The sequence below is a fragment of the Plenodomus lingam genome (genome assembly GCF_022343315.1).
Source record: "Plenodomus lingam strain CAN1 chromosome Unknown contig_19, whole genome shotgun sequence".
NCBI lineage: Eukaryota > Fungi > Ascomycota > Dothideomycetes > Pleosporales > Leptosphaeriaceae > Plenodomus > Plenodomus lingam.
The window spans coordinates 1,636,388-1,659,233 of record NW_027093936.1 but is presented as its reverse complement, the minus strand read 5'-3'; the positions used below and the strand labels follow the sequence as shown (position 1 = coordinate 1,659,233).

Genomic DNA, 22,846 nt, shown 5'->3' with positions numbered 1-22,846 from the left:
ACACCGCCGCCGCCGCCATTAGCCCCTACCTCCCTGGCTCCCCACTACATACAGCTCTGTACAAAGAGTACGAGAAAGCTCAGCATCATCATCATCATCATCATCACATCGGACTCTGCTGTTCGCCGCACAGTCGCGCCTCATAATCATGGTAGAAGCAGAGGGCAACCCCACGACGTGGAAATTCACCCAGTAGGTTGCCACAAGATTTGCGTGCATGAACACCGTCCGATTTTCTAGTTTGCCGCTTTAGAGGGTTGCCCCGCAGATTCGCCTCGCCTCCAGTGACGTTACTGACAACAGCAGGTGTTTTGGTGACAAAGGCGATGTCGAAGACATAACCGAAGGTACGTACCAAGCTTTTCCTTCTTCTACCCTATACAGCTCGTTAATGCTAGCATGCATGGCTGACAGACAGCGCAGCCGACATCATCTCCACCGTAGAGTTTGACCAGACGGGCAATTACCTCGCAACAGGCGACAAGGGTGGCCGTGTTGTTCTTTTCGAGAGGAATGAGACGGTAGGCCACCGATGGGAATCCCTGGTCTCGTACGGCAATGCTGATCTGTGCTAGAAAAAAACCTGTGAATACAAATTCCACACAGAGTTCCAATCACACGAACCCGAGTTTGACTATCTAAAATCCCTCGAAATCGAAGAAAAGATCAATAAAATCAAGTGGTGTCGTCGCCAAAATGCATCCCACTACCTGCTCTCCACAAATGACAAGACGATCAAGCTATGGAAGGTGTTTGAAAAGTCACTCAAGGTGGTGGCAGAAAACAATCTTTCGCACGAGTTGACGCCTGGTGGAGGGGTTGCCGGTGGCGGCGGTCCAGTCAGGAACCCAAATGCGCAGTTCCGTAACGCCACCGATCTGAAGCTCCCTCGTCTCACACATCACGACACGGTTGTCGCAGCAGTGCCTCGGAAGACGTACGCAAACGCACATGCATACCACATCAACAGCATATCGGTCAACAGCGATGGAGAGACCTTCATAAGCAGCGACGATCTGCGAATCAATCTCTGGAACCTCAACATCCAGGACCAGAGCTTTAACATTGTCGATATCAAGCCTGCCAATATGGAGGAGCTTACAGAGGTCATCACAGCCGCTGAATTCCATCCAATTAGCTGTAACTGGTTCATGTATGCAAGCTCCAAGGGCACGATCAAGCTTGCAGACATGCGAGAGAGCGCTCTGTGCGATCAGCACGCCAAACGTAAGTCCTTTATGTTGGATCGGAGAAAAGCTACTAATCTTGCCTCAGAATTCGAACAAGAAGAAGATCCATCTTCTCGTTCTTTCTTCTCAGAGATCATCTCGTCCATCTCCGATGTGCGGTTCTCACACGATGGACGTTACATCTTATCACGCGATTACCTCACTGTCAAGATCTGGGATGTGAACATGGAGCGAACCCCTGTAAAGACCATTCCCATTCATGAGCACCTCCGACCGAGGCTCTGTGATACGTATGAAAACGACAGCATTTTCGACAAGTTCGAGGTCGTATTTTCGGGCGATGCCAAGAACGTCATGACCGGTAGTTACAACAACAACTTCATGATATACCCTTCAGACCCAGAGAAGGACACGGAGGTTGTCCTACAAGCCGACAAGTCGGCGTTCAAGGCGAAGAAGGTGGGTATCCCAACCCCTATGAATTCTTCGACGAGCCCCACCGGCAGCAACACCAGTAAGAAGGGTGGTTCAAGAGCCGGTAGCCCGGCTGCTGGTGCAGTGGGTCAAGGGCAACGCATGCGAAAGGAGACGGATGCGGATCAGATCGACTTCAACAAGAAGATCCTGCACATGAGCTGGCATCCATTCGAGGACAGCATTGCCATTGCGGCTACAAACAACGTAAGTCTCCTGTATCTGAAGATGCCATGATAGCCACTAACGACGTGCAGCTCTTCGTTTTCAGCGCTTTGTAGAATCAGGCGTCCACATAAGTGCGATCTTCACAGTCGCTCACCGAACAAAACAGAGCATTGGGTTGTGTATCCTTTGGCGATATATTCCTCCACATTCCTTCTCTAGTTTGGCCCATAAGCTTGCCTGGCGCTAGGATGGTAGAATCGGAGCACTCCTGGGGGACAGGCGGGGAAACGCTGATGATTGATGTCTTTATGCGCATTGCGAATGGATGGGATGCACGGTAGCGTAGACTGAAACACCACAATAATAACTCTGAGTGGTGCAGAGAACAAGAAAAGAAACCATGAACAAGATTTGGTATCCGAACTGTCGTGTGATGTATTGGCTCCCTACCCAATGAAGTTGGCTCGGCGCCGCTAATCATCCTTAGCGCCCTGAGGCTCTGCAGACCCTGGCAGCTAAAGCTCCACGTTACCCCATCTCACAAACTACTAGATCCATTGTTGATACCATGATAGGTTTCTGAACTGGCACGATCTTTGTCTCTTTTCACTTTTGTACGTTTTCCTTGGCCCCTCAGATTGTATCTTGGGTCAGACCTTCCGGGCATCAGTCCCCATAATCCCCGGATACCATCGCACCGTCATCCGTGACCCTCCAAACTCACCTACGCCACATGCCTAATAAGTATTAGACTACCTTTCCAATCTTTGAAGCTCCCTCAAGTGCTCCTATTCTTCATCGACAGCCAGGGGTGGTGATAGCACACTCAATTGCATCGACAACAACTCACATCGATATGGCTGCCCTCGCACCCATTCTTGGTAGCTTCTCGCTCATTTTCGGAGGCTGTTGCGCAAATGTAGGCTCGCCCGTATAAAAATATCTGTCACATACTGATCAAAGTGCAGGTCTACTGTCTCGAAGCAATAGTAAAGTATGTTGTAATGCATGCTTTGCATCGCACTCACTGATATTGGTCTAGGAAAGAACCCGACAGTGGACTTCTCATCACTCTTTTCCAGTTTGTCTTTACATGTCTGTCGACACTGCATTACCAGTTCGATCCAAACGGCCGCTATTTTGTCAGGTCATCTTCCGTGCCGTTTCGAAAATGGTGCATCAGCGCAGCGTTGTTCTTCACCGTGAACATGATGAATAATTGGGCTTTCGCTTTTAGCATCTCTGTTCCAGTCCACATCATTCTGAGAAGCTTTGGTAGTGTGACGACAATGGCTGCTGGATGGCTGCGCGGCAAGAGATATACTTATCTGCAGGTCTTTTCTGTTGCATTCTTGACCGTAGGAGTAATGGTCTCTGCATGGGCAGATGCGGCGTCAAAGGTACGATGCGCGGTGAATAGTACCGGTAGTAATCGGGTGCTAACCATCTCACAGGGAAAGAACATGCACGCCTCAACCAATGATGCGAATAGCTCGTCTTTCGGCGCTGGATTGCTCATTCTTCTTGTGGCCCAGCTGCTTTCCGCATATATGGGCGCTTATGTGGAGGACGTTTACCGCGACCATGGCAAAGACTGGCAGGCCAATCTATTCTACTCGCACTTGCTATCTATTCCCTTGTTCGCTGGCTTCTCGCCAGTCTTGCTGGATCAGTTCAAGCGCCTTCAAGCCTCGGAGCCCTTCCGGGTACCTCTCCACATTGCGTCCACCTTACCGCCATCGTTCCTCAAGATGCTCAACTCGACCTCGCAGCACGTGGTCTATCTCACTGCTAATGCGATAACACAATTGCTCTGCATCACTGGGGTCAATATTCTCAGCGCAAATACGTCTGCTGTGACTGTTACGATAGTGTTGAATATCAGGAAGCTGGTTAGTTTCTTGCTCAGTATCTGGCTCTTTGGCAACCAGATGAGTGGCATGATGAAGTTTGGTGCTGCAATGGTGTTTGGAGCGGGTGCCTTGTACGGGTGGGAGACAACGTACAGGATTCCACAGAAGAAGAAGGACAAGGAGAAGAACAAGGTGGAGGCTGTGAATGGCAAGAAGGCCCAATGAGCGGTAGCAAGTGATCGTACAAGTTTACTGTGTAGGCAAGGGGGGGATACAAGGGGCACATGCTTGCTTCTGAGGGGGTTTCTTTCTTGTTCATGCGAGTACGCGGTTTCGTCAGCTCCATGCTGCTATGTACCCTCGACATATGGACTAACAAATTATGGCTGGCCCTATCTTGTAGACTAGGTATCGGTAGATACAGATCGAGGGCCAGATAGACCCTGGAGATTCTACCCAACGGAAGACGGGCCGCGTGCTTGGAGGTGGGACGCCCCGGGTACAATTGCATGTACAGGATTGTCATGTTGAATGTATCTCTTGGAGGACAATCCAGCAGCTGAAGACTATTATCCCTAGGACATGTCGGAGAGGAAGAATGTCTGTGACTATCTGGCCACTTTGGGACGAGAATCCAAGGGTGATGGGGTGGCCTGCTCTGATTGGCCAACAGCTTTACAGGAGTACGAAGTGGACCCTTACATTTGGTGAGAAAGGGGCTCCGTGCACCAGCAAGCTGATCTGGCTTGATGAAGACCTGCTCAGTGTTCCCTGCAACTCTCTTTCACCCCCTCCGAGTCCATCGGCTATTTTCTTTTTCTCCGTGTGAGGTGAGTGTATCTCGTGAACTACTTACCGTGAATACCAAAATACTGATTTGAAGGATTGCAGGCAGCTTCATTGAGCTACAGCCCACCATGACGTCGCCCGCTGGTGTACGCCAACGACCTGGAAAGGATTCCAAGAGGCCGCGCACACCGAACCCAGAGGCGCTCACCGAGGTCGTCGTGGAGAAGGCCAAGCCCTACAAGCCTGCTCAGAAGGACAGCGAGTGGGACTACAAGCTTGCGATTACCGTCATCACAGTGCTGGCCTTCATTACGCGCTTCTGGGCTATCAACCATCCCAATGAGGTCGTGTTCGATGAGGTGCACTTTGGCAAGGTAGGCAGTCTTTGGAAACTGGCTCCAATCCCCGCACTACCACCTACTTCCTGGCGGGGAGGGGAGGAACCTGGCTCAGACATGGGTTGATAACCATTGTGCAGTTCGCTTCATACTATCTGCAACGCACCTACTTCTTCGATGTCCATCCTCCTCTCGGCAAACTCCTCTTCGCATTGGCTGGCTGGCTGGTTGGTTACAAGGGCGAGTTCCTGTTTGACAATATTGGCGACTCCTACATTACCAACAAAGTTCCCTATGTCGCATACCGTGCCATGCCCGCCACGCTCGGTTCCCTTACGGTCCCCATCGTCTTCAGGATCATGTGGGAGTCGGGATACTCGCTGCCAGCCTGCATCACAGCAGCGGGCCTCATGCTCTTTGACAATGCCCACATTGGTCAGACACGCTTGATTCTCCTCGACGCTTCGCTCATCTTCTTCATGGCCCTCTCCGTCCTCAGCTACATTCGTTTCTACAAGCAGCGTCACCAGGCCTTCAGCCGCACATGGTGGAAGTGGCTGCTCTTGACTGGCATCAGTCTGAGCTGCGTCATCTCCGTCAAGTATGTCGGTGTTTTTACATTCTTCTCTGTTGGTGTCCCGGTTTTGATTGACTTGTGGGACCTTATGGATGTCAATCGTCGCCAGGGTGCCTTGACTCTCTACGACTTTGGCAAGCATTTTGCAGCTCGAGCTGTTGGCCTGGTCGTTGTCCCATTCTTGCTGTATCTCTTCTGGTTCCAGGTCCACTTCACCATCCTCAACCGTTCCGGCCCAGGCGATGATTTCATGACCCCACAGTTCCAAGAGACTTTGAGCGACAACATTATGAGTCTCCAGTCCGTTGGTATCAACTACTATGATTCCATCACGGTGCGCCACAAGGACACCAAGGTCTACCTGCACAGTCACCCAGATCGATACCCTCTGCGTTACGAAGATGGCCGTGTCTCTTCCCAGGGACAGCAAGTCACAGGATATCCCCACAATGACACCAACAACCACTGGCAAATTCTTCCCTCAAAGCCTCTGAAGAGTGAGGTCGGCCAGCGCGTCCAGGTCGGCGACGTCATCCGTCTCCGCCACCTCATTACCGATACATATCTATTGACACACGATGTTGCCTCTCCTTACTACCCCACCAACCAGGAGTTCACCGCTGTGCCCAAGGAGGAGGCGAATGAGTCGCGCTTCAATGACACCTTGTTCGAGATCAAGGTGGACAAAGGCAAGGGGGAATTCAAGACCATGTCTACCCACTTTAAGCTCGTCCACGTGCCCACCAAGGTTGCCATGTGGACCCATACCACACCGCTCCCGGACTGGGCTTACAAGCAGGCTGAGATTAACGGTAACAAGAATGCCCAGCAATCTAGCAACATCTGGTACGTTGATGATATTCCGTCTCTCCCGGCCGACGATGAGCGCAACAAGAAGCAAGTCAAGCAGGTGAAGCACCTCAGTTTTCTCCGCAAGTGGATCGAGCTCCAGCGTGCCATGTTTCACCACAACAACGCTCTGACGAGCTCTCACCCATACGCTTCGCAACCCATCTCTTGGCCGTTCCTCCTCCGTGGTGTGTCTTTCTGGACCCAAAACGACACTCGCTCGCAAATCTACTTCCTTGGTAACCCACTTGGTTGGTGGCTTGCCTCTTCGCTCCTTGCCGTGTTTGCTGGTGTCATTGGTGCTGACCAGTTGGCTCTCCGCCGTGGCGTGGATGCTCTAGATCAACGTGAGTCGCCCGACTTTTTTCCACTAGTTCTATCTTTACTAAAACCGCTATAGGCACCCGATCGCGTCTGTACAACTCGACTGGCTTCTTCTTCCTCACATGGGCAGCTCACTACGTCCCCTTCTTCATCATGGGCCGCCAACTTTTCTTGCACCACTACCTCCCAGCGCATCTCGCGTCGTGCCTTGTCACTGGTGCTCTAGTCGAGTTCATCTTCTGCATTGAACCGCAAGACGCCGAGGCCGCCGCTGCCATCAAGGGCCACCGCAGGACTCGTTCTCGTCCTGTTCGTGAGCGCGTCGCTTCCTCCAGCCAAATGGGCAGCTGGATTGCTACTGGTGTCGTTCTATCCTTGGTGGCATGGAGCTTCTTTTACTTTGCGCCGCTCACCTACGGCGCTCCAGGTCTCACCGTTCCCCAGGTCAACGCCAGGAAGTGGCTCGGATACGACCTACACTTTGCAAAATAGACGGGGTTTAAATTTGTGACGCCCCCCGATACCAGTTGACTTGGCAAGGGGGCGACTTCTTCTTTGCATTCAATCTAGGGTATAAAAGGCTGCACGGCGTGGGGGCACAGGCGGATTCATCGTGTACGATTGTTGTGGTTTTTCCTGATTCTTTTTTTTTCTCCATGGAATGGAAATCCCGAAAAAAGCAAGGGGTGGAGATGGTTGGAGATTTTTATTCCCGCCCCGCTCCTTTGGGTGTGGACTCACTCACTCCACCCCCGGGGCTGTTTGTTTTCATATGTTGAGCATCAGGTTAGGCAGTTGATGACGCAATCAGATGCATGGTGGAAGCATTAGAATATCTTAATCTCACTCAAACACTCACATGTACCTGATCAAATTGAAGCGTGTGATGCCTACACCATGATACCGCTACTTGTTCATTATCCTTCCAATCACCTCGTACAAGTACAAAACTCTCGAGTTACGCTTAAACACAGACTTACGCTCTAGATTCAGGGACGAGATGAGGAGGCATGATAGAGGGAGGCAGACTGCCCTAAATGTAATTCCTGCAAGCCACATGCGTATGCTATCATCACACATCACTCATCTCTCATCAACCAGACATACACAAGTAAAAGCACATCAAAATACCGCATCCATGGGTCTGCATCATCCCTTGGATTTTCGTCTCTTCTAATCTGCTAATCTCATCTCATCTCATCTCATCTCATCTACATCCCCGCATCCCAACCACCCACACATGAACATACACACATACACACACGCAGCCCCGCCAATGCAATAAATCCAAAAGTATTGACAGCGAAAATTACATCCACCACACACCCCATCCATCCAACACCACAGTCCCACTCCCACAGCCCCATATCTTTTCCAACCGCCAGCCCTCCATCCACCCAGCACAACTCGACAAGTATACATTTTCATTTTCTCAAAAGGGCAGTCAACGACTGAGCCATGCTGATATATGGTGGGGGGTAGACAAAAAAAAAACCGGGCACAGAGCAGAGTAGATGATTATTATCTCGGGGACGGATTATGCGCCCAGACAAGGGGGAAAAGAGACGAGGGGGATAGGTATCGGTGATGTCCAGAAAAAGACTTTTTTCTTGTTTGTTTCCCCGAGGGTCTCTGATAAGAGTGTTGACCAGAATTATCAAATCATGCAACAGGGCGCTTGCGCCCATGGCAATGCGTCTTAAAATCGCAATTGTGCGTCGCGTGAGTGCAGCTGGAAGCGCTTGTCCATGACGATGCCTTCATTCACCGCGGCGATGGCGCGAGCCGCCGGGCTGCCATTGCGGTCGGGCACCACGTAGTTCTTGACCAGGCGCTTAGCGACACCACCGTCGACACCGTTGCTGAGCAGCAGGTTGGCGCTGCCGCCCGTGCGGCCTGAGATCTTGCCCTCGCGAGCCGTGGCCAGCAGCTTTTGCTTGAGCGCCGCGGGGTTCTGGCCAAGTCCCGCGACGTCCTCGGCCATGAGGTAGGCCATGACACCGGTGGTGTGGGGGCAGGCCATCGAGGTGCCGGAGAGGAAGTTGATAATGGTGTCGCCGGTGCTCCATGCGCTGAGAATCTGCTCGCCAGGCGCGTAGATGTCCACACACCTGCCAATGTTGGAAAAGGTGGAGACTTCGCTGTCAATGTTGACGGAGCCAACTGTGACGACGTTGGAGTTTGCGCCACCGAGATGGGCTGGCGTGGAGCCACAGGCGTCCGCGCCATCGTTTCCTGCAGCGACCGAGACGTGAATACCAGCGTCCAGCGCACCAGCAATGACCTCGTCGACTGCGTTGGCTGTGCCCTGAAGACCCCACGACATGCTCATGATGGATCCGACAAAGCCGGGCTCCTTCTTGCGCTTCTCATGGTTGGTGATGACCCAGTCCATGCCGGCAATGGTGTCGGACGAAGAACCAGAGCCATTGTCACTGAGCACTTTGACCTCGATGATGTTGGCGCCCTGTGCCACACCAAACTTGGCGCCTCCAGCCGTACCAGCAACATGAGTGCCATGGCCGTCACCATCCACAAAGGAGCCAGTAGCAGTGAAGCCTTGAGTTGCACGTCCTGTGAAGACCGCGTGCGAGGTTCGTACTCCAGTGTCAATGACATAAATGTCCACACCGGCGCCAAGCGACGAATCGTCAAAGGTATAGGTGAAGTCCTGGCCTTGCGGGGATCCAGAAGCGCCAGCCTCGTTGGAGATGACCTGCAGACCCCAAGGAGCGCCACTCTTGGTCTCGGCAAACGACTGGATCATCGTCTTCTCTTCGACAGACGAGATCTCGACCTTTTCGTTCAAAGCCTTTGCTTGGCTTTCGCACATCCTGAGAATCCAGACCTTGGTGTAGTTGTTTTGCGATTCAAAGATGACATTGTCATTGGCGAGATCCATCTCCTCGAGGTATTCGTCGAGTCCTCTTGGGATGGTCTCATTGCGCATGAAGGTGATGATGTACTCGTTGTCTGCGACTTCCTTGATATGGTCGCTGCCAATGAAACCCTCACCGGCGTCGTTGAGAGAGGCATCATTGAGCGAGGCAAGGGTGGTGGAGGCGGCAGCCAAGAGACCGGTAGCGATGGCGAAAAAGGTCTTCATGATGGAGAACAGAAGGGATCCGGTCCGAGGAGAAGAAGAAGAAGAAGAGGGAGAAGAAGAAGTAGAAGGTTAGAGAAGCGAATGGGTGTCCGTCTTGTAGGACACAGAGAATGAATGTAGAAGAGGGGCGCTGTTGCCGTCAGTGACTAATACAAGAAGGTGTGGATTGAATTAGATGGTGAAGGTCGTGAGACGTGTAGGAAACCGCCAAGGCCTGCCTGAGACAAGGCAAGAAGTTACGGGTCAAGGGCAAACGGTAACGGCGGGGTTTGACAGTTTCTCAATTCGTGGATGCGGACAAGCGGGCTACCAGCTTGACCTTGACCTTGTACCAGGCATGTACGTCTGTTTGTGTGTAGGGTGGATGGGTGTAATTACAACAATGGACTATAGGACTTACATCAACGCGCAACAGCAAAGGTGCGGCGAGGGCTCTGTGTATCAGATGAGGCGGGGGTGTACGAGAGGCTGGACGTAGGGGTCAAGACGTGCCAGCACGCGGAGAAGAGGCTAGAGAGGGAAAGTGAAGAGAAGAGAAGGGAGTGAAGGTAGAGACAGCAAGGTAAGGGTAGCAAAAGGTGGGAGGGGGGGGGGGGGGGAAGCACTCCTAATGAATGAAGAAATGAATGTGAGGTGGCGGATAGAGAAGAGAAGAAGAAAAAAACAAAGAGGATTTGTTTGAAAGCTGTAGGAGGAAAGAAGGACCAAGACCAAAGGGAAGGAGTGACCAGGCTTATTGGGAGGGAAGGTGTGGGGGGTTACGGGGGGTGGGGGAGAGCAGGAAGAGTATGAGGAAGGCAGGCTGGCCTCATGTACTCGCGTCGACAACAAGTCAACTCCATGTCGCCATGTCGCCATGTCGCAGAAGTCCCGGATTCCAGGCCATAGACGAGCAGTGAGTGAGCAAGCAGTGGGAAGAGAAGCGCTGTGCAGGTGAAACGGCTTGGCGTGCGGCTTCCACCCGCAAGCCACCATGCCCAATTCACAGCAGCCGTCCGCGAGCCAAGCGCAGTGGCCTGCTTCAGACCCTCTTAGCCGGGGGCATGGTATTCGCCAGGTTACTCGCCATGGTGGTGGGTAAGTGGAGAGTGTGTGTGAAGCGAGCGACGAGTAGAGCGCGGCTGGGGCACTGCCTGATACACACCATTGGCGCCTGTTGGGAGATTTGTGGCGAAGGTTGTGGATGAAGACGACGAAGACGATGACGAGGTGAAGAAGATCTCTCTACCCGCCCAGCCATCATCTTCTTGTATTTGCTGTCGGCGCGTGGAAGAGAGGGCGAGCCGGGCATGGGCATGACATGGGCCTTGAGTGTATTGTATTCCAGTAATGGGTATTGTATCCAGTAATGGGGTATTCTATCCAGCGTTGTGTATTGTATCCAGTCAGGGTAACACCCACCCAGACGTCGCTGAGAAGAAGGAGCGACTGGATGCCTTGGAGAATGATTCGCGGCTCTGATTGGCCACTCGCACCTGAAACGAGACATGTCCCGATTGGGCAAGCCTCATCGCCGACACCTCCCCCCTCCACAATTCTCCGTACCCTATCGTTCCCTACGCATAAACCCGCAAAGAAAAACTGGCAGAAGCATGGACAGCAAGCCAGCCGCACGCACAGTCAGGGGGTTTCCCTTCTCCGCGTCAAAGCATCTTCATGCACCACCCCTACTTGCACCGTACAGGTCTAGCCAACCAACCGTTTCCAAAAAACTAATCTTGGTGGCGTCCACTCACAATCCAATCTTCCTCCCACCCTGCCTGAGCCCACTCACGGCTCTCACGGCTCTCTCGCTGTCCAAACTCGTTGCCAAACTAAACAATGCTGGGCCACTGCAGCCGCCCTGGCACGGCCGACGGTACCGGTAGCCCCAACTCTGTTTCAGTCGCTGATGAAGGGGCCTACCCACTGCGAATGGATAGCTGCTCCGATGCCTGGTTACCAACACGGATGCCTGGGGAAATGCGAGGCTGCCAAAACGGGTCGCATGAGAGAGAGGAGAAGGGGAAGGGGGAGGCGCGTGGCCAGCTGTACGAGGCTAATCGAGCGACTGTGCCACACCTCGTGTTCTCTACCGGTAGGAGGTACCGGTACCTGTACGACTCGTATACAATCACAATCCCCATTCACTCAACTGACTCTGGGGTCTGGAATCTACCCTACAAGGAGTCAAGGACCAGGAAAGAAGAATCTGTTCATGTGAGTCCCCTCCTCTCCTGCACTAGCACCCGATGATTTCGCACTCGAGTCGCACCACCCTAACACTCGTCCATGTTTCGAGCTGGTCCTCGGCCCCTCGGCTTGGACTTGTGCAATGTACCTATCCAAGTAGGTACGCCTGGGTAGACCATCGTCAATGCATCATCATGCACGAGAAACATGTCTACCCGGTACCCCAAACCTCACACGTTTCCCGAACCCAGCAAAACAAATGGCAGGAACATTCATCCATCCATTCACTCATTCATCCACCCACCAACCACCAATCTTCATCCATCCCTTCCCCATTTCATGCCCGCTTAGATGGCATTTCACTGCGCCTCGCTCGGAACAATGGTTCTACTACGGGGGCTCTAACCATTTTGGTCACGACATGCAACCTTGTTGAGAGAACCTGGACTACCTAGGTAATCTACCTGAGCCATGGGGGCACCATGGCTCGTGTAATCTTGGAACAAACAATGCAAGTGTAGACAAATCTCCATCCACCATCCAGGTCTGTAACCGACATTTGCTCAACCCCATGGACAAAACAACTCTTCGCCATCCCGCCCTCGCAGCAAACATTGCCGGCGGCGTAGTAGCCTGCGCTTCAAAACAGGACATTGAATCATAACACAGCCACAAGGCTTACCTACTATGCAACGATGCAATGTGCGACCTGCATGTCCACTTTCATTGTTCGAGAATGATTGCTCGTGTCACTCTGTCCTCCATCATACCCATCACACCGTCCTACCACCACCGTCACCGTCACCGTCACCGTTAGATTAAAAAAACAACCGCCCGTTGCACTAGAGAAGTAGAGTGCCTACCCCATGAACTCATGGTAGGAGTATACTCTAGTAGCTCCGCGCTTTTGAATCTAGCCGCATCCTCTACCATAGAGTTGTAGGCTACCTGCACGATAAACACCATCCAAGCGCCCCCTTTACCCTGCTGAAAAAAAATCTCCTAATTTCCGATTCCCGCATTTCCGATGCTTGTTTTTGAAATACAATACCACCACTCCACTCCACCACCCTCCACTCTTCTCAACACACATCCTCGCCATCGCCATCGCCATCCCAACTCCAAATCTAATTCTAAACCTAGATCCAACCCCCCCATCCACACACCACACCACATGCCCTCCCCGAAAACCCCACAAATTTGCAAAATTACAATCTGCACATGCAAGCCGTTACTATTCCCCAGATACGCACGATTACGTACTCTACAGTCTGCTGTACAATGGTCTGTGGCTGTGGCTGGTGTAGTACCCAGTCCCACACCTGCCACGCTGCGCAACGGTAATGCATGCAACGGGAAGGGTAACGCACATGACGCGAATGCAGATTTATTATTATTATTGTTTTCTTACACACTTTCTTCGAAAAGAGAGAGATAGATGGATAGACGGACCGATGCGTTGCAAAGCCAGATTTTCGTTGCATACGACAAAGATGACGTGATGATATGATATGCACGTGATACCTGCCTACACTCAAGTGCTCGCATATGCACGGGGGACAAACAGCGTGCAATACCTACTCTACAACCACACGACCGTGTTTGATACCATACAAATGCACTTTGGACTCAATCCCCATCCAAGAACAAAAATCTAAACTACAACTACAACTACACAAACGTTCCCCCTCCCACCCACCGCCGCAGCCCGACTCAAAGAGGGAAGCAGGAGGAACCCCAAAAAATTAGGCTGTCTATCCATTCAACCTCAAACTTCCTCGTCACTCTCCTCGCCCAACAACTCCCCCTCATCCGGATCCACAACCGCATAATCCCCCCTCCCCCTCGCAAACGAACTGCGACTCGTATACGTCCTGCCACCATACCCACCGCCCATGCGACTCGCCAGGAAATTCCACAGACTGCCCATGACCAACGGAATGGCGGTGACGACAGCCACGAGCCCCGAAACGGCGGCAACAGGCCACTTCACCCACGCCGCATCGCTGTCAAAACTGCCGCCATTCTCTCCCAATCGGATACGACCAAACTTGCCGTCCCAGTTGCGCCAGACATAGTAGCCGATGCCGCCGGCGGCCAAAAAGGGCAGCACGACGGCGAGGAAGATGCCAAACCCGGACAGGCCGTGCTTCTTCTCGAATTCCTCTTCAAAGCCGGGGCAGGCGTGCACTTCGCCAATCTGATCCATTTCCTTGCCTTGGCACGTCGAGAGGGGGATTTTGCGGTACGGTGACGGGTCCCACCATTCCTTTGCGCCTTTGGAACACACTTCCTTGGGGTCGGCCAGTTCGAGGCCAGGAATCTTTTCGCATTCGCCGCCGGGCTTGCGCTCGTAGTTGTATGCACTGTAGTATTGTTAGTATCGGGCAAGAGTTTCAGATAAGGGGTGAGTTTAAGACGTACCATTCGTAGTCACGCCTGGTGCAGGTGCAGTTCCGGGCAATGTTGTGCATGTGATCAATACGCTGCTGCGTCTTGCACTGAGCACCGCGCTTTTTACGGTGATATTGCGCTACGTGGCCAAAAAGACAGTCTTGGTCACCGTCTTGCAAAGGATGCTGGGGGGACCAGAGATCAAAGTCACCAGCCGTTGGGTTGTCCTCGTCGATTTCGCATTTGCGCTTGAAGTCAGGCAAGCCAGAAAAGTCAATGTTGACTGCAACAAGTTCTTTGCTGTCCTTGCCCCATAAGAGGAAGTTGAGTGAGGTGTCGCTAGGGACCGTGGTGATGGCATCGACCCGAATCTTGTGTTCGGAGAATTTGTAGAGGTTCCACTTCTCGCCATAATCAAGAGAATAGTATATGTGGTCCGTGTCTTCACCTCGGCGAACAATGGCGATGATGGCTCCTTGATCACCAAACTCCCAAGCGTAGGTGCCCTTTTTGATCTCCTTCCAGGTGATACCAGCATCAATCGTCATGAAAGTGCTGGCTTCGCCAAATGTCGTCAGCTCAGAACCGACGTTGCCAACCGCAAGCATCATGCCTACAGCGGTCGGCGAAGAGTACATCTCGCGAGGATCCGCACGCTCAGTGTATCCGTGAATGTGAAGACTGCACTTCTCTTTATCCGAGACATCGCATTTGTAGGGCTGATCCTCTGAATCCTTCTCAGGGGCTTGTAAAGGCTCCCAAGCTGCACCATCGTTGTGAGTAATGCGACTTTGCTTTCGCTTCTTGGTACCATTGTTGACCTCGTCAACATTGGCCACAATATTTGCAACAGCGACACCTTCAAGACCCTGCATCTTCTCAAAGTCGACGTATCCCTCCGTGTTGCGGTTGACACCGCTCAAGCTCATGACATACGAAGTGCCATTACTGTTACTCTTGATGATAGAACCATATTCCTGATCCCTCTGCGGGTTGACCGTGACGTGTAGGAACACTGCATGGGTTGAACTGTCCAAGACTGTGTATGCCGTTTGGTGAACATCGAAGAACTTTGGTGGGAACTTGGCCTCTGCAAAAGTGGATCCGTCCAGGGTAGCATCGAGGTGCAACGTTCCGTCATCGGCCTTTGTCGCTACCACGATAAATTCAGCCATGGTTGCAAATTCAACAACAGACTTGAATTTGACTTCCTTCTTCTTAAACCAGTCATCACTAGAAATGAGCTGCAGCGGTGCGCCCATTTCCTCGTTCGTGTATTGCTCGCAAAAGACCTGCTCTTCTTTGACCTTCCGCCCAGCTTCCCGCCAGATGAACACACACTTCTTGACGTAAGGCACCATGGGTTCCCAGCTCTCTTCTTGTCCATTCTTCTGCGAGATGTATGACACGGTATGACAGTCTTTGTCGCCAACCTTTTCGCAGTTTTTACCACCCATCCATATCAGCCATCCTTTTTGATTTGGATGAAACCGCATGATCTCGAGCCTCTCCGTGTTGGGCATGGTGGGTGCCTGGAATGAATGTATACTGTCATGCAATCCACGATCCTCGGAGTAGTACACCTTCTTCGTGGCCGTCAGGAAGTAGACGTAGTTGTTCTCGTACTGATGGGGATAGATTCGGACAATCTCATCGTCCACTGCCTTCTTCCATTTCTTTCCATGATCGTGAGTGATCCAAGCGGTACGTTCGTCTGTCAACATGACAACTGTCTCATCTTTGTCGCGGTCGTTTGGCTTGTCATCATCGGCTTGAGCATTTCGTTCGAGATAGTAGTATTCTTGGAAGTTGCCACCCTTGAACTTTGTGAGCTCGCTGGTGATCTTGTTGCTCTTGGGTGGCTGCTTCTCTGCGTCACCACAAGGACGCTCCACCTCCTTTTCTCGGTCCGTCTCGCCCTTGCACTGGTTCCCGGGGATCTTTCTCCAGCCCGATTTGTCCTTGAAGGTTTTGGCGTCGCCTTCACAAGCACCTTCCGGTAGTTTTCTCGAGTCGGAAGGTACACATTTCTTGTCCTTACCCTCACCGCTTGGATCGAAACCAAAATCGCATTCGTAGTCTCGGATCTCGTCGCAGTCGCAAGGCTCGAACGTCGGAACAGGATCATTGAATACGTCGCCAATGAAGCACTCAGCATCCCATTTGCGCCTGCGGAATAGCTGCTTGTGGCCCATGACGCAACTAGGCTTGCCATCCGTCTCTTGTCGTACAGACCACTTGTCATCGAAATCTTTGTCTTCACACTTGGGAAGCATGTCGGCGAAGTCCAGATGGATAATGACGTGTTCTCGGCCTCCACCCTCTTTCTTCCTAGATGCGTACATCATGAACTTGAGACTCGTCGCGTCGGGAAGTGTCGTTAGTTCTCGAGCTCGGATCTTGTAGTCGAGCTTGATCTTCTTCCAGCTATCTTTCCGTCCATGCTTGAAAGAATATCTAATCTCGTCGGTGTCCCCTTCGTCGAAGACTGCGACCAGGACCGAACCCTGATCGCCAAATTCGTACTTGTGTGCTTCGCTAAGTGCCATCTCCCATGTCAGGCCTGCGTCATCAGAAACGTATAGATCACCGTCTGTGTATTTTCCCAGGTGTTCCCCGGTATTTCCCACTCCCATCACGATGCCTGGTGCCGGACTTGAAAAGACGCGGCCGCTGTTGTGCAGATTTGTGACCGAGTGAAGGTGTAGTTCATCGTCTTTGCCTTTGACAGTAAGCTTTTCGAATGATCTTCCATCATCAAAGCTGATGCGCGACTTCAGCTTCTTGTTCTGGCCACTCTTTTCGTACTCTTTCCAATTGTCAACGGTGTTCACCAGCACCACTCCCTGAATATTGGCAATCTTCTCAAAGTCGACGAATCCGTCCTGGTTGCGATTGGTATGTTCCACATTCTTGGTGAAGTAAGTGCCCCTTGAGTTACTCGTGTACATGTTGCCCATGTCGACGTATTTCGAGGTCATGACATCCACCTGGATACTGTAGTTTGTCGACTCGAGTATGGTATATGCATCCTCCTCAATCTTGTGGTCGCCGAATTGCGCGTGGTGCCATGTCTCAGTGTCTTGGGTTGTGTAGAGGGAGAGCTCGTTCGAGTGGTCAGGTTTGCTAGCAACAACAATGTAGCCTTTCACAGCTGCCATATTGGTCATGCCCTGTACGGTTCGTCCGGACGACATCTTCGGTTCCTCGCTATCTTTGAAGAAGCTGTCTTTTGTTAGCATCGCCGCCACGGGTGGGGTCATATTGAGGCTTACTTGTCTGAAATTAGGAGTCTGAAATCCTTGGACCTGTCGGAGTACTTTCCCCTGGTAATGCATAGTATCCGTGAATCGTGCTTGTCCTCGCCTTCCAGAAAGCGCTCAGAGCCTTTGGCCCATTGACACATGCGACGGTCTTCGACGAGGACTTTCGGTTTCGACTTGAAGCCGTCGGTGGTGTAGTATGTCTGTCGTCAAGTCAGCATCCTCTGAGTAGTGTCTTCTAGATGGTGCATACTCTGCCCAGACATGGCGCCAAAAAGCAGTCCTCGATCTCGTTTACCAAAATCTTCTTGTTGTCTGACGCGTGCCAACCGACAGGCGCAACTGGCGAGGGCGGGAACTCTGTCTCGAAGCTGTCCCAGTTCTCCCCCCGATCGTATGTGATCCAGTGCTTCTTCTCGCCCAGAACTATGGCGGCTTTGTTATCGTATGGACTCTTGGTTATCCGTAGTACCTTGCTCACATCCTTTATCTGTGACCAGCCCTTGCCGGCATCGTGTGAGCGCCAGACGTTGCCGTTTTCGATTTCCTGTACCAAGGCGACTCCAGAATCGTCAAAGTACATGAGATTGATGAGGTCATTCTTGAATGCGGTCGTCTCGATGAGCGGCTCGTCTTTCTTGGCAGCAATCGAGGGTGCTAGTGCCAGCAGGGCGGGCAGCAAAAGGCCCCTGAGATATTTCATGGTTGCATAGAGGCGTCGAGGAGGATAAAGTGTGGGATAGGTGGGGTGAGAGGCAGGCGCTGGCGTGTGCTATGTAATGAACAGCTGTCTGCTCCGTTCTCTCAAGCAACAGCCTTCGATGACAAGCTGCGGCCCGCTTGGCAGCCTGAAACAATCCTGGTGCCGCACGGCGAAGCTTACTCCGATGGTGGCAACGGCGCGTACCTTGCGACTTGGAAGACGGTGGAAATAGGATTTACCAATGGTAGTCGACACAGCCTATCGAAAGGCTGGCTAAGGATGGAAGCGCGGATTCAGCCACACCAATGCAGTAGAGACGCGACGACGACACCATGGATAGTTCAACACAGTAGCAGGTAGAAGTACAGTAAGCTGGTCAAACACATTTCCAGCCTCACCAGTCGCGCGGTGACGAATGGGCGGACTTCCGCGGCTAGGTACCGATATCCCTGTGAATGCATTAGGCCGAAAATAGACAAGCGTCTTCCCAAGCTCCGTTTCACTCTTCACGACGTTCACGTTCGCAGCATGCATGTGCCACCATCATAACCATCATCCATCACTTCCATCTACATCGCTCCAGATCACCACCAGCGCTTGACCGGACAGCACAAACTTGAAACAGAACATAAATTCGAACCAAAGTATTCAATGTGAACATTTGACACTCGAATAGAGCGTGTGTACATATCATTACATCATGCTGTTTGGCTCGTACCGCAAGTCCATCAAGTACTTTCCAATAGGAGAGACTATCTATCATACATCAAGCTTCACATCTACCACATCCACCTAGCTCAGACGCCTTGATGTTTCTTCCAGAGCTTTGATTGCAAACGCAGTCACCACACCCCGATTTCCAATCCTCTTCCTGCTCCTACCATATCGACACACCCAGCCAGTTTCCCACCCCCCATCCACATCCTGCAACTCTTTGAGATACCCAACATCCGAATCGGCCCACACACCCATCACCTGACATGCAAGAACGCGTGCAGCAGTCGCAAATGAATCCTCGCGTCGACCGACACGCTCACGCAGAGCTGCCACCAGTGGTACGCGGAGCGCCTGGACTTCAGGAGCACCAGGATTGGCCTCGATGAGACAGGAGACAAAATACAGGAATGGCTCTGCAGAGTAGTACTCGAGCGATCCATCGACATAGCCACGGTTTACTAGCATACTTCGCACGTACTGTAGTTCGGCCTGAACATCGGCGCCGCGACCATAGTGGTAAAACGCACGGATTACATTCGCCATGACCACTGGGCAGACTCGTGGCCGTTTCTCGCAGAAATACGTCTGCACCAGACCGTCTCGGGAATGCCGATTTGCGAGGAAACGGTCTAGGATTACGTTCGCGGAGTGGGCAGGCGGCGAGAAGGCGAGGAGAGCGTAGGCCGTGTCGTCGGAGTCATCTGGGAATGTCTCTGTAGTTCCGATGGGATCACCAACAAAGTAATTCCACGTTCTGGCCTCGCACTGGGCTTTTGAAATCTTTGCTTTGATATCAGTGACGGAAGTGTCTGGTGGGGACAGGCTGATGATGCTAGAGTCACGCAAGACGGTGTAGATGAGAAACTGGGAGAAGGCATCTCGAAACTCGGGGCCGTCTTCAATCTGCGAAATATGGTTGTGTGCATTGATCTTCATGTACTGGCGAGCTCGTGCAACAGGATCAAAGAGTTGGTTGCGTAATTGGCGGAGCAATATGGCCGGAGATTCGAAGACAATGGCACGTACGCCAAAAAAGCGTGCTGCGTTGACGTTGGCGACTTTGTCATCGACAAATATGGCGGAACTTGGATCGGTGAGATGAATCTGGCTGAGCACATGCTTGTAATAGTCCAGGTCCGGCTTGATAATGCCCGCTTCAAAGGAAGTAAACACACGGTCGAACAAACTCCAGTTCGACAGTGTTTTCTTGAGAAGTACGAAATCGTCTCGCGAGATGTTGGTCATGGCGTAGACCTTGAGAATGCCGCCCATCTCTGTCTTGATCGCGTTCAACTGTTCCACGAGTTCATGGTCAACGCGCAGCGTTTGACGCCCTTGTGCCAGCGCTTCGTGGATTGAATTGGGGCTTAACGAAAGCTCGTCGCCAATAAGTTCAACGGCTTCATCCTCGGTAATTCTGCCGCATTCTAACTCGGCCCAAGTTGGCGAGAGAATGATGGAATGGAGAGTCGAGGGGGCGACGGCCTTGATGAACCGTGCAGACCAATGGAAGAGCACATCTCCCAGATCCAGAATCAATGTGCGGTTTCGTGACATGGTGCCATCATTTTTGTCTGCAGAGGATGTTGAATTCCCAGCGCTGCTAACAGTCTCCAAAGATGAATGTGAGTGCAGTGACGACATCTTGAGCTCTGATCTGGTGGGTGGTAGTAGTGTTAGCCCCGAATGTCGATTTCCTTGAGAGATTTGGAACTGTATCTGATCCCGTAAATAAGCGTGCGGTTTGTCGAATGTATGTACGGGTATAAATCCAGGCGCGATAGTCGGACTAGTGTGTTGGGCCCTTACCAAGCGGCCGGGGTATCCTTGAACCATTCACTTCAGGATAGCCTAATCTGTACGAATGTGTCATTTCAGCAAACAGGAGTGAAAGTGCAGTGTCATTACTGTTGTCCAGACTACGCATGTACAAGACAACACGTTAGAGGCACACAGACTCCATTGACTGACCTAGCTACGTAGAGTTCAATTGAGCAAACAGAATAAAGCTCTGGATGCAGACCTTGAGGAGACAGACGTTTGTTTCGCCTTGGTAAGCAATTGAGCGAGATGGGCATACCAAGGGCTTGGAATATGTACAACGACAGTCTTGTACATAGCCAACTCTATACATGCTCGTAGCAACTGCTCCAATAATGGCTTCTCTCCGGGAGGCCCACATTCTCAACCTCATAAGCATAGTAAGCATATCCTATGTTTCTGGTAGCCGTAGCCCGTGCCTCTCGATTGCATCTGGAGGGATCCCACCATGCAATAGCAACCAAATGTGTACTTCTCATAGTACGGACAGATTTCAGCGACAATTACTACCCGGTAGATTTGCCCGATCACGGTGTCTCCACCTTGAACGGCCTAATACATGACTCAAACGGCCGAGACGTCGGCGAGGCTTTATCTCGTGTATGTAAGTGTATACGGTAACAGGTGTGGAATACGCCAAGACGAACCTACAGAATTGAATATGCCCTGCTGAATGTAGTATTGTACCAAACGCAACTGGACCAATGCTGCATATCCTTCTCCCTTGACATCCTTGGTGCGGGCATATCTCGGGTTCATATGTAAGTAAGTCGGAGACTCGAAGTCACAGGCATCTAGGTGATCAGATGCCTCTACACCCTGGGTTCCTTGTATTAATCTCCCTATATCATAATATGCATGTACAACTTGATCAGTGTACTTTGTACTCCAGGTGGGTAATCTGCGCTGCTTGAGACCGACCTAAACCAAGTTGAAGCTTACTTGTTGTCTTGCGTCCGGCGTATACTCGAGCTTTTGACACTAGATGCGGACAGTCTTCTGATCGAAACTTTTTAACAACCCTTAGTGGTATTTGGTAATGTGCCGCTAGCTACGTTATGCTTCTGATATTTGCAGATCGAAGTCTCGACAAAAGTATCATTATATATCCAAGTCGAAAGACTTCATCATGTCTACAGTGATTCGCCTACATGTAGGTACTTCGCACCACATCTAAAAGCCAGGTCAACACATTCATAAAAGGCCCGACAGGCTACAACACCGCTTAACCAAATGACAGCCCGCAATATCACAGCTGTATAAGTTAGCGGGAGGATTTTGAGCAGGATGCTCGTGTCAGTCGTATCATTCATAGAAATGCCGCTAACCTAACAATTCCTACAATATAAACCAAGTATCAGGTCAATCACACATATCGGCATCCGACAGGTGTGAGAACTGGGGGTTCACCAGGTGCTGGGGATCGACCGGGTAGCGGTCATCGAAGTGGGTAGTGCAGCGGGATAGAACCCACTGTGGGTCAACCTATCTGCAGCGACATCCGGGCCAATAAACATTGGAAAGTGGGGTACATACATGAAAGAGTGTGGTGTGGTGTGAACGCCTCTACCAGAGTCTCAATCATAAAATGTATAAACATAATGTTAGTAAACGTAAGCCGTTCACAGTCCCATTTTCGCATCTCAATGTTCTAAGTTATGGATATATCTACTTTACCTACCACGCTCATCTCTCCATTCTTTCACGCACTCCAAGGCCTGAGTGATTTCGCAAACCCACATTCTTAGTCTACTTGTAAAAACGGGAAATCTCGCTTGCCAGTAGGTAAGATGATCCAACACTCGAGGATCCAAATGCAGCGATGTGCTGCACGACTTGCACATATGACCCAACTAGTGTAGATTGTAGACATGGAGCTTGTGGTCTAATGACCCTTTCATCGAAAGCGCGACTTTGTAATTCTGTAGCGAGGCGCTGACACACAAGGAGAGCTTCATGGAACTCCTTTACGGAGTATTTGTTCATGAATGAGATGCAGGCCTTAGGATTAGGAAGATGTTCTTGGCCAGTTTACGTAAGACATTTGTAGGTTAACTAGCATGTGCATACCGGTAGTTCCGTGAGTACGTATGGTACTTTTGCACTAC

The 22,846-nt window shown here is 51.5% G+C and overlaps 8 protein-coding genes across 8 annotated transcripts; 5 read left to right on the top strand and 3 right to left on the bottom strand.

Annotated features, from left to right (window-relative positions):
* Positions 1–148: 148 nt before the first annotated feature.
* Positions 149–1,945, top strand: PAB1_1 (Protein phosphatase PP2A regulatory subunit B; the record flags this gene model as incomplete). Its single annotated transcript, XM_066096418.1, has 6 exons — positions 149–192; positions 307–347; positions 424–521; positions 576–1,227; positions 1,276–1,871; positions 1,922–1,945. The coding sequence occupies 6 exons, from the start codon at positions 149–151 to the stop codon at positions 1,943–1,945; spliced, it is 1,455 nt and encodes a 484-aa protein (XP_065953736.1).
* Positions 1,946–2,232: 287 nt separating this feature from the next.
* Positions 2,233–3,910, top strand: IAQ61_004584 (uncharacterized protein; the record flags this gene model as incomplete). Its single annotated transcript, XM_066096417.1, has 7 exons — positions 2,233–2,267; positions 2,320–2,359; positions 2,408–2,446; positions 2,584–2,751; positions 2,801–2,826; positions 2,875–3,232; positions 3,287–3,910. 7 exons carry the CDS (start codon positions 2,233–2,235, stop codon positions 3,908–3,910), a joined length of 1,290 nt encoding a protein of 429 aa, XP_065953735.1.
* A 692-nt stretch (positions 3,911–4,602) lies between these two features.
* On the top strand, positions 4,603–7,054 carry IAQ61_004583 (uncharacterized protein; the record flags this gene model as incomplete). Its single annotated transcript, XM_003839181.2, has 3 exons — positions 4,603–4,848; positions 4,953–6,585; positions 6,639–7,054. 3 exons carry the CDS (start codon positions 4,603–4,605, stop codon positions 7,052–7,054), a joined length of 2,295 nt encoding a protein of 764 aa, XP_003839229.2.
* Positions 7,055–8,261: 1,207 nt separating this feature from the next.
* On the bottom strand, positions 8,262–9,668 carry IAQ61_004582 (uncharacterized protein; the record flags this gene model as incomplete). The annotated part of the gene is made up of 1 exon (XM_003839180.1): positions 8,262–9,668. The coding sequence occupies one exon, from the start codon at positions 9,666–9,668 to the stop codon at positions 8,262–8,264; it is 1,407 nt and encodes a 468-aa protein (XP_003839228.1).
* A 1,838-nt stretch (positions 9,669–11,506) lies between these two features.
* On the top strand, positions 11,507–12,657 carry IAQ61_004581 (uncharacterized protein; the record flags this gene model as incomplete). Its single annotated transcript, XM_003839179.2, has 2 exons — positions 11,507–11,867; positions 12,517–12,657. Exons 1-2 carry the CDS (start codon positions 11,583–11,585, stop codon positions 12,655–12,657), a joined length of 426 nt encoding a protein of 141 aa, XP_003839227.2. The 5' UTR covers positions 11,507–11,582.
* Positions 12,658–13,608: 951 nt separating this feature from the next.
* On the bottom strand, positions 13,609–18,200 carry VPS10 (vacuolar protein sorting/targeting protein PEP1; the record flags this gene model as incomplete). Its single annotated transcript, XM_003839178.2, has 4 exons — positions 13,609–14,206; positions 14,265–17,459; positions 17,510–17,700; positions 17,751–18,200. The coding sequence occupies 4 exons, from the start codon at positions 18,198–18,200 to the stop codon at positions 13,609–13,611; spliced, it is 4,434 nt and encodes a 1,477-aa protein (XP_003839226.2).
* Positions 18,201–18,992: 792 nt separating this feature from the next.
* On the bottom strand, positions 18,993–20,561 carry IAQ61_004579 (uncharacterized protein; the record flags this gene model as incomplete). The annotated part of the gene is made up of 1 exon (XM_003839177.1): positions 18,993–20,561. One exon carries the CDS (start codon positions 20,559–20,561, stop codon positions 18,993–18,995), a length of 1,569 nt encoding a protein of 522 aa, XP_003839225.1.
* A 358-nt stretch (positions 20,562–20,919) lies between these two features.
* On the top strand, positions 20,920–22,192 carry IAQ61_004578 (uncharacterized protein; the record flags this gene model as incomplete). Its single annotated transcript, XM_066096416.1, has 6 exons — positions 20,920–20,970; positions 21,060–21,118; positions 21,220–21,338; positions 21,363–21,499; positions 21,816–21,891; positions 22,094–22,192. Exons 1-6 carry the CDS (start codon positions 20,933–20,935, stop codon positions 22,190–22,192), a joined length of 528 nt encoding a protein of 175 aa, XP_065953734.1. The 5' UTR covers positions 20,920–20,932.
* Positions 22,193–22,846: the final 654 nt, after the last annotated feature.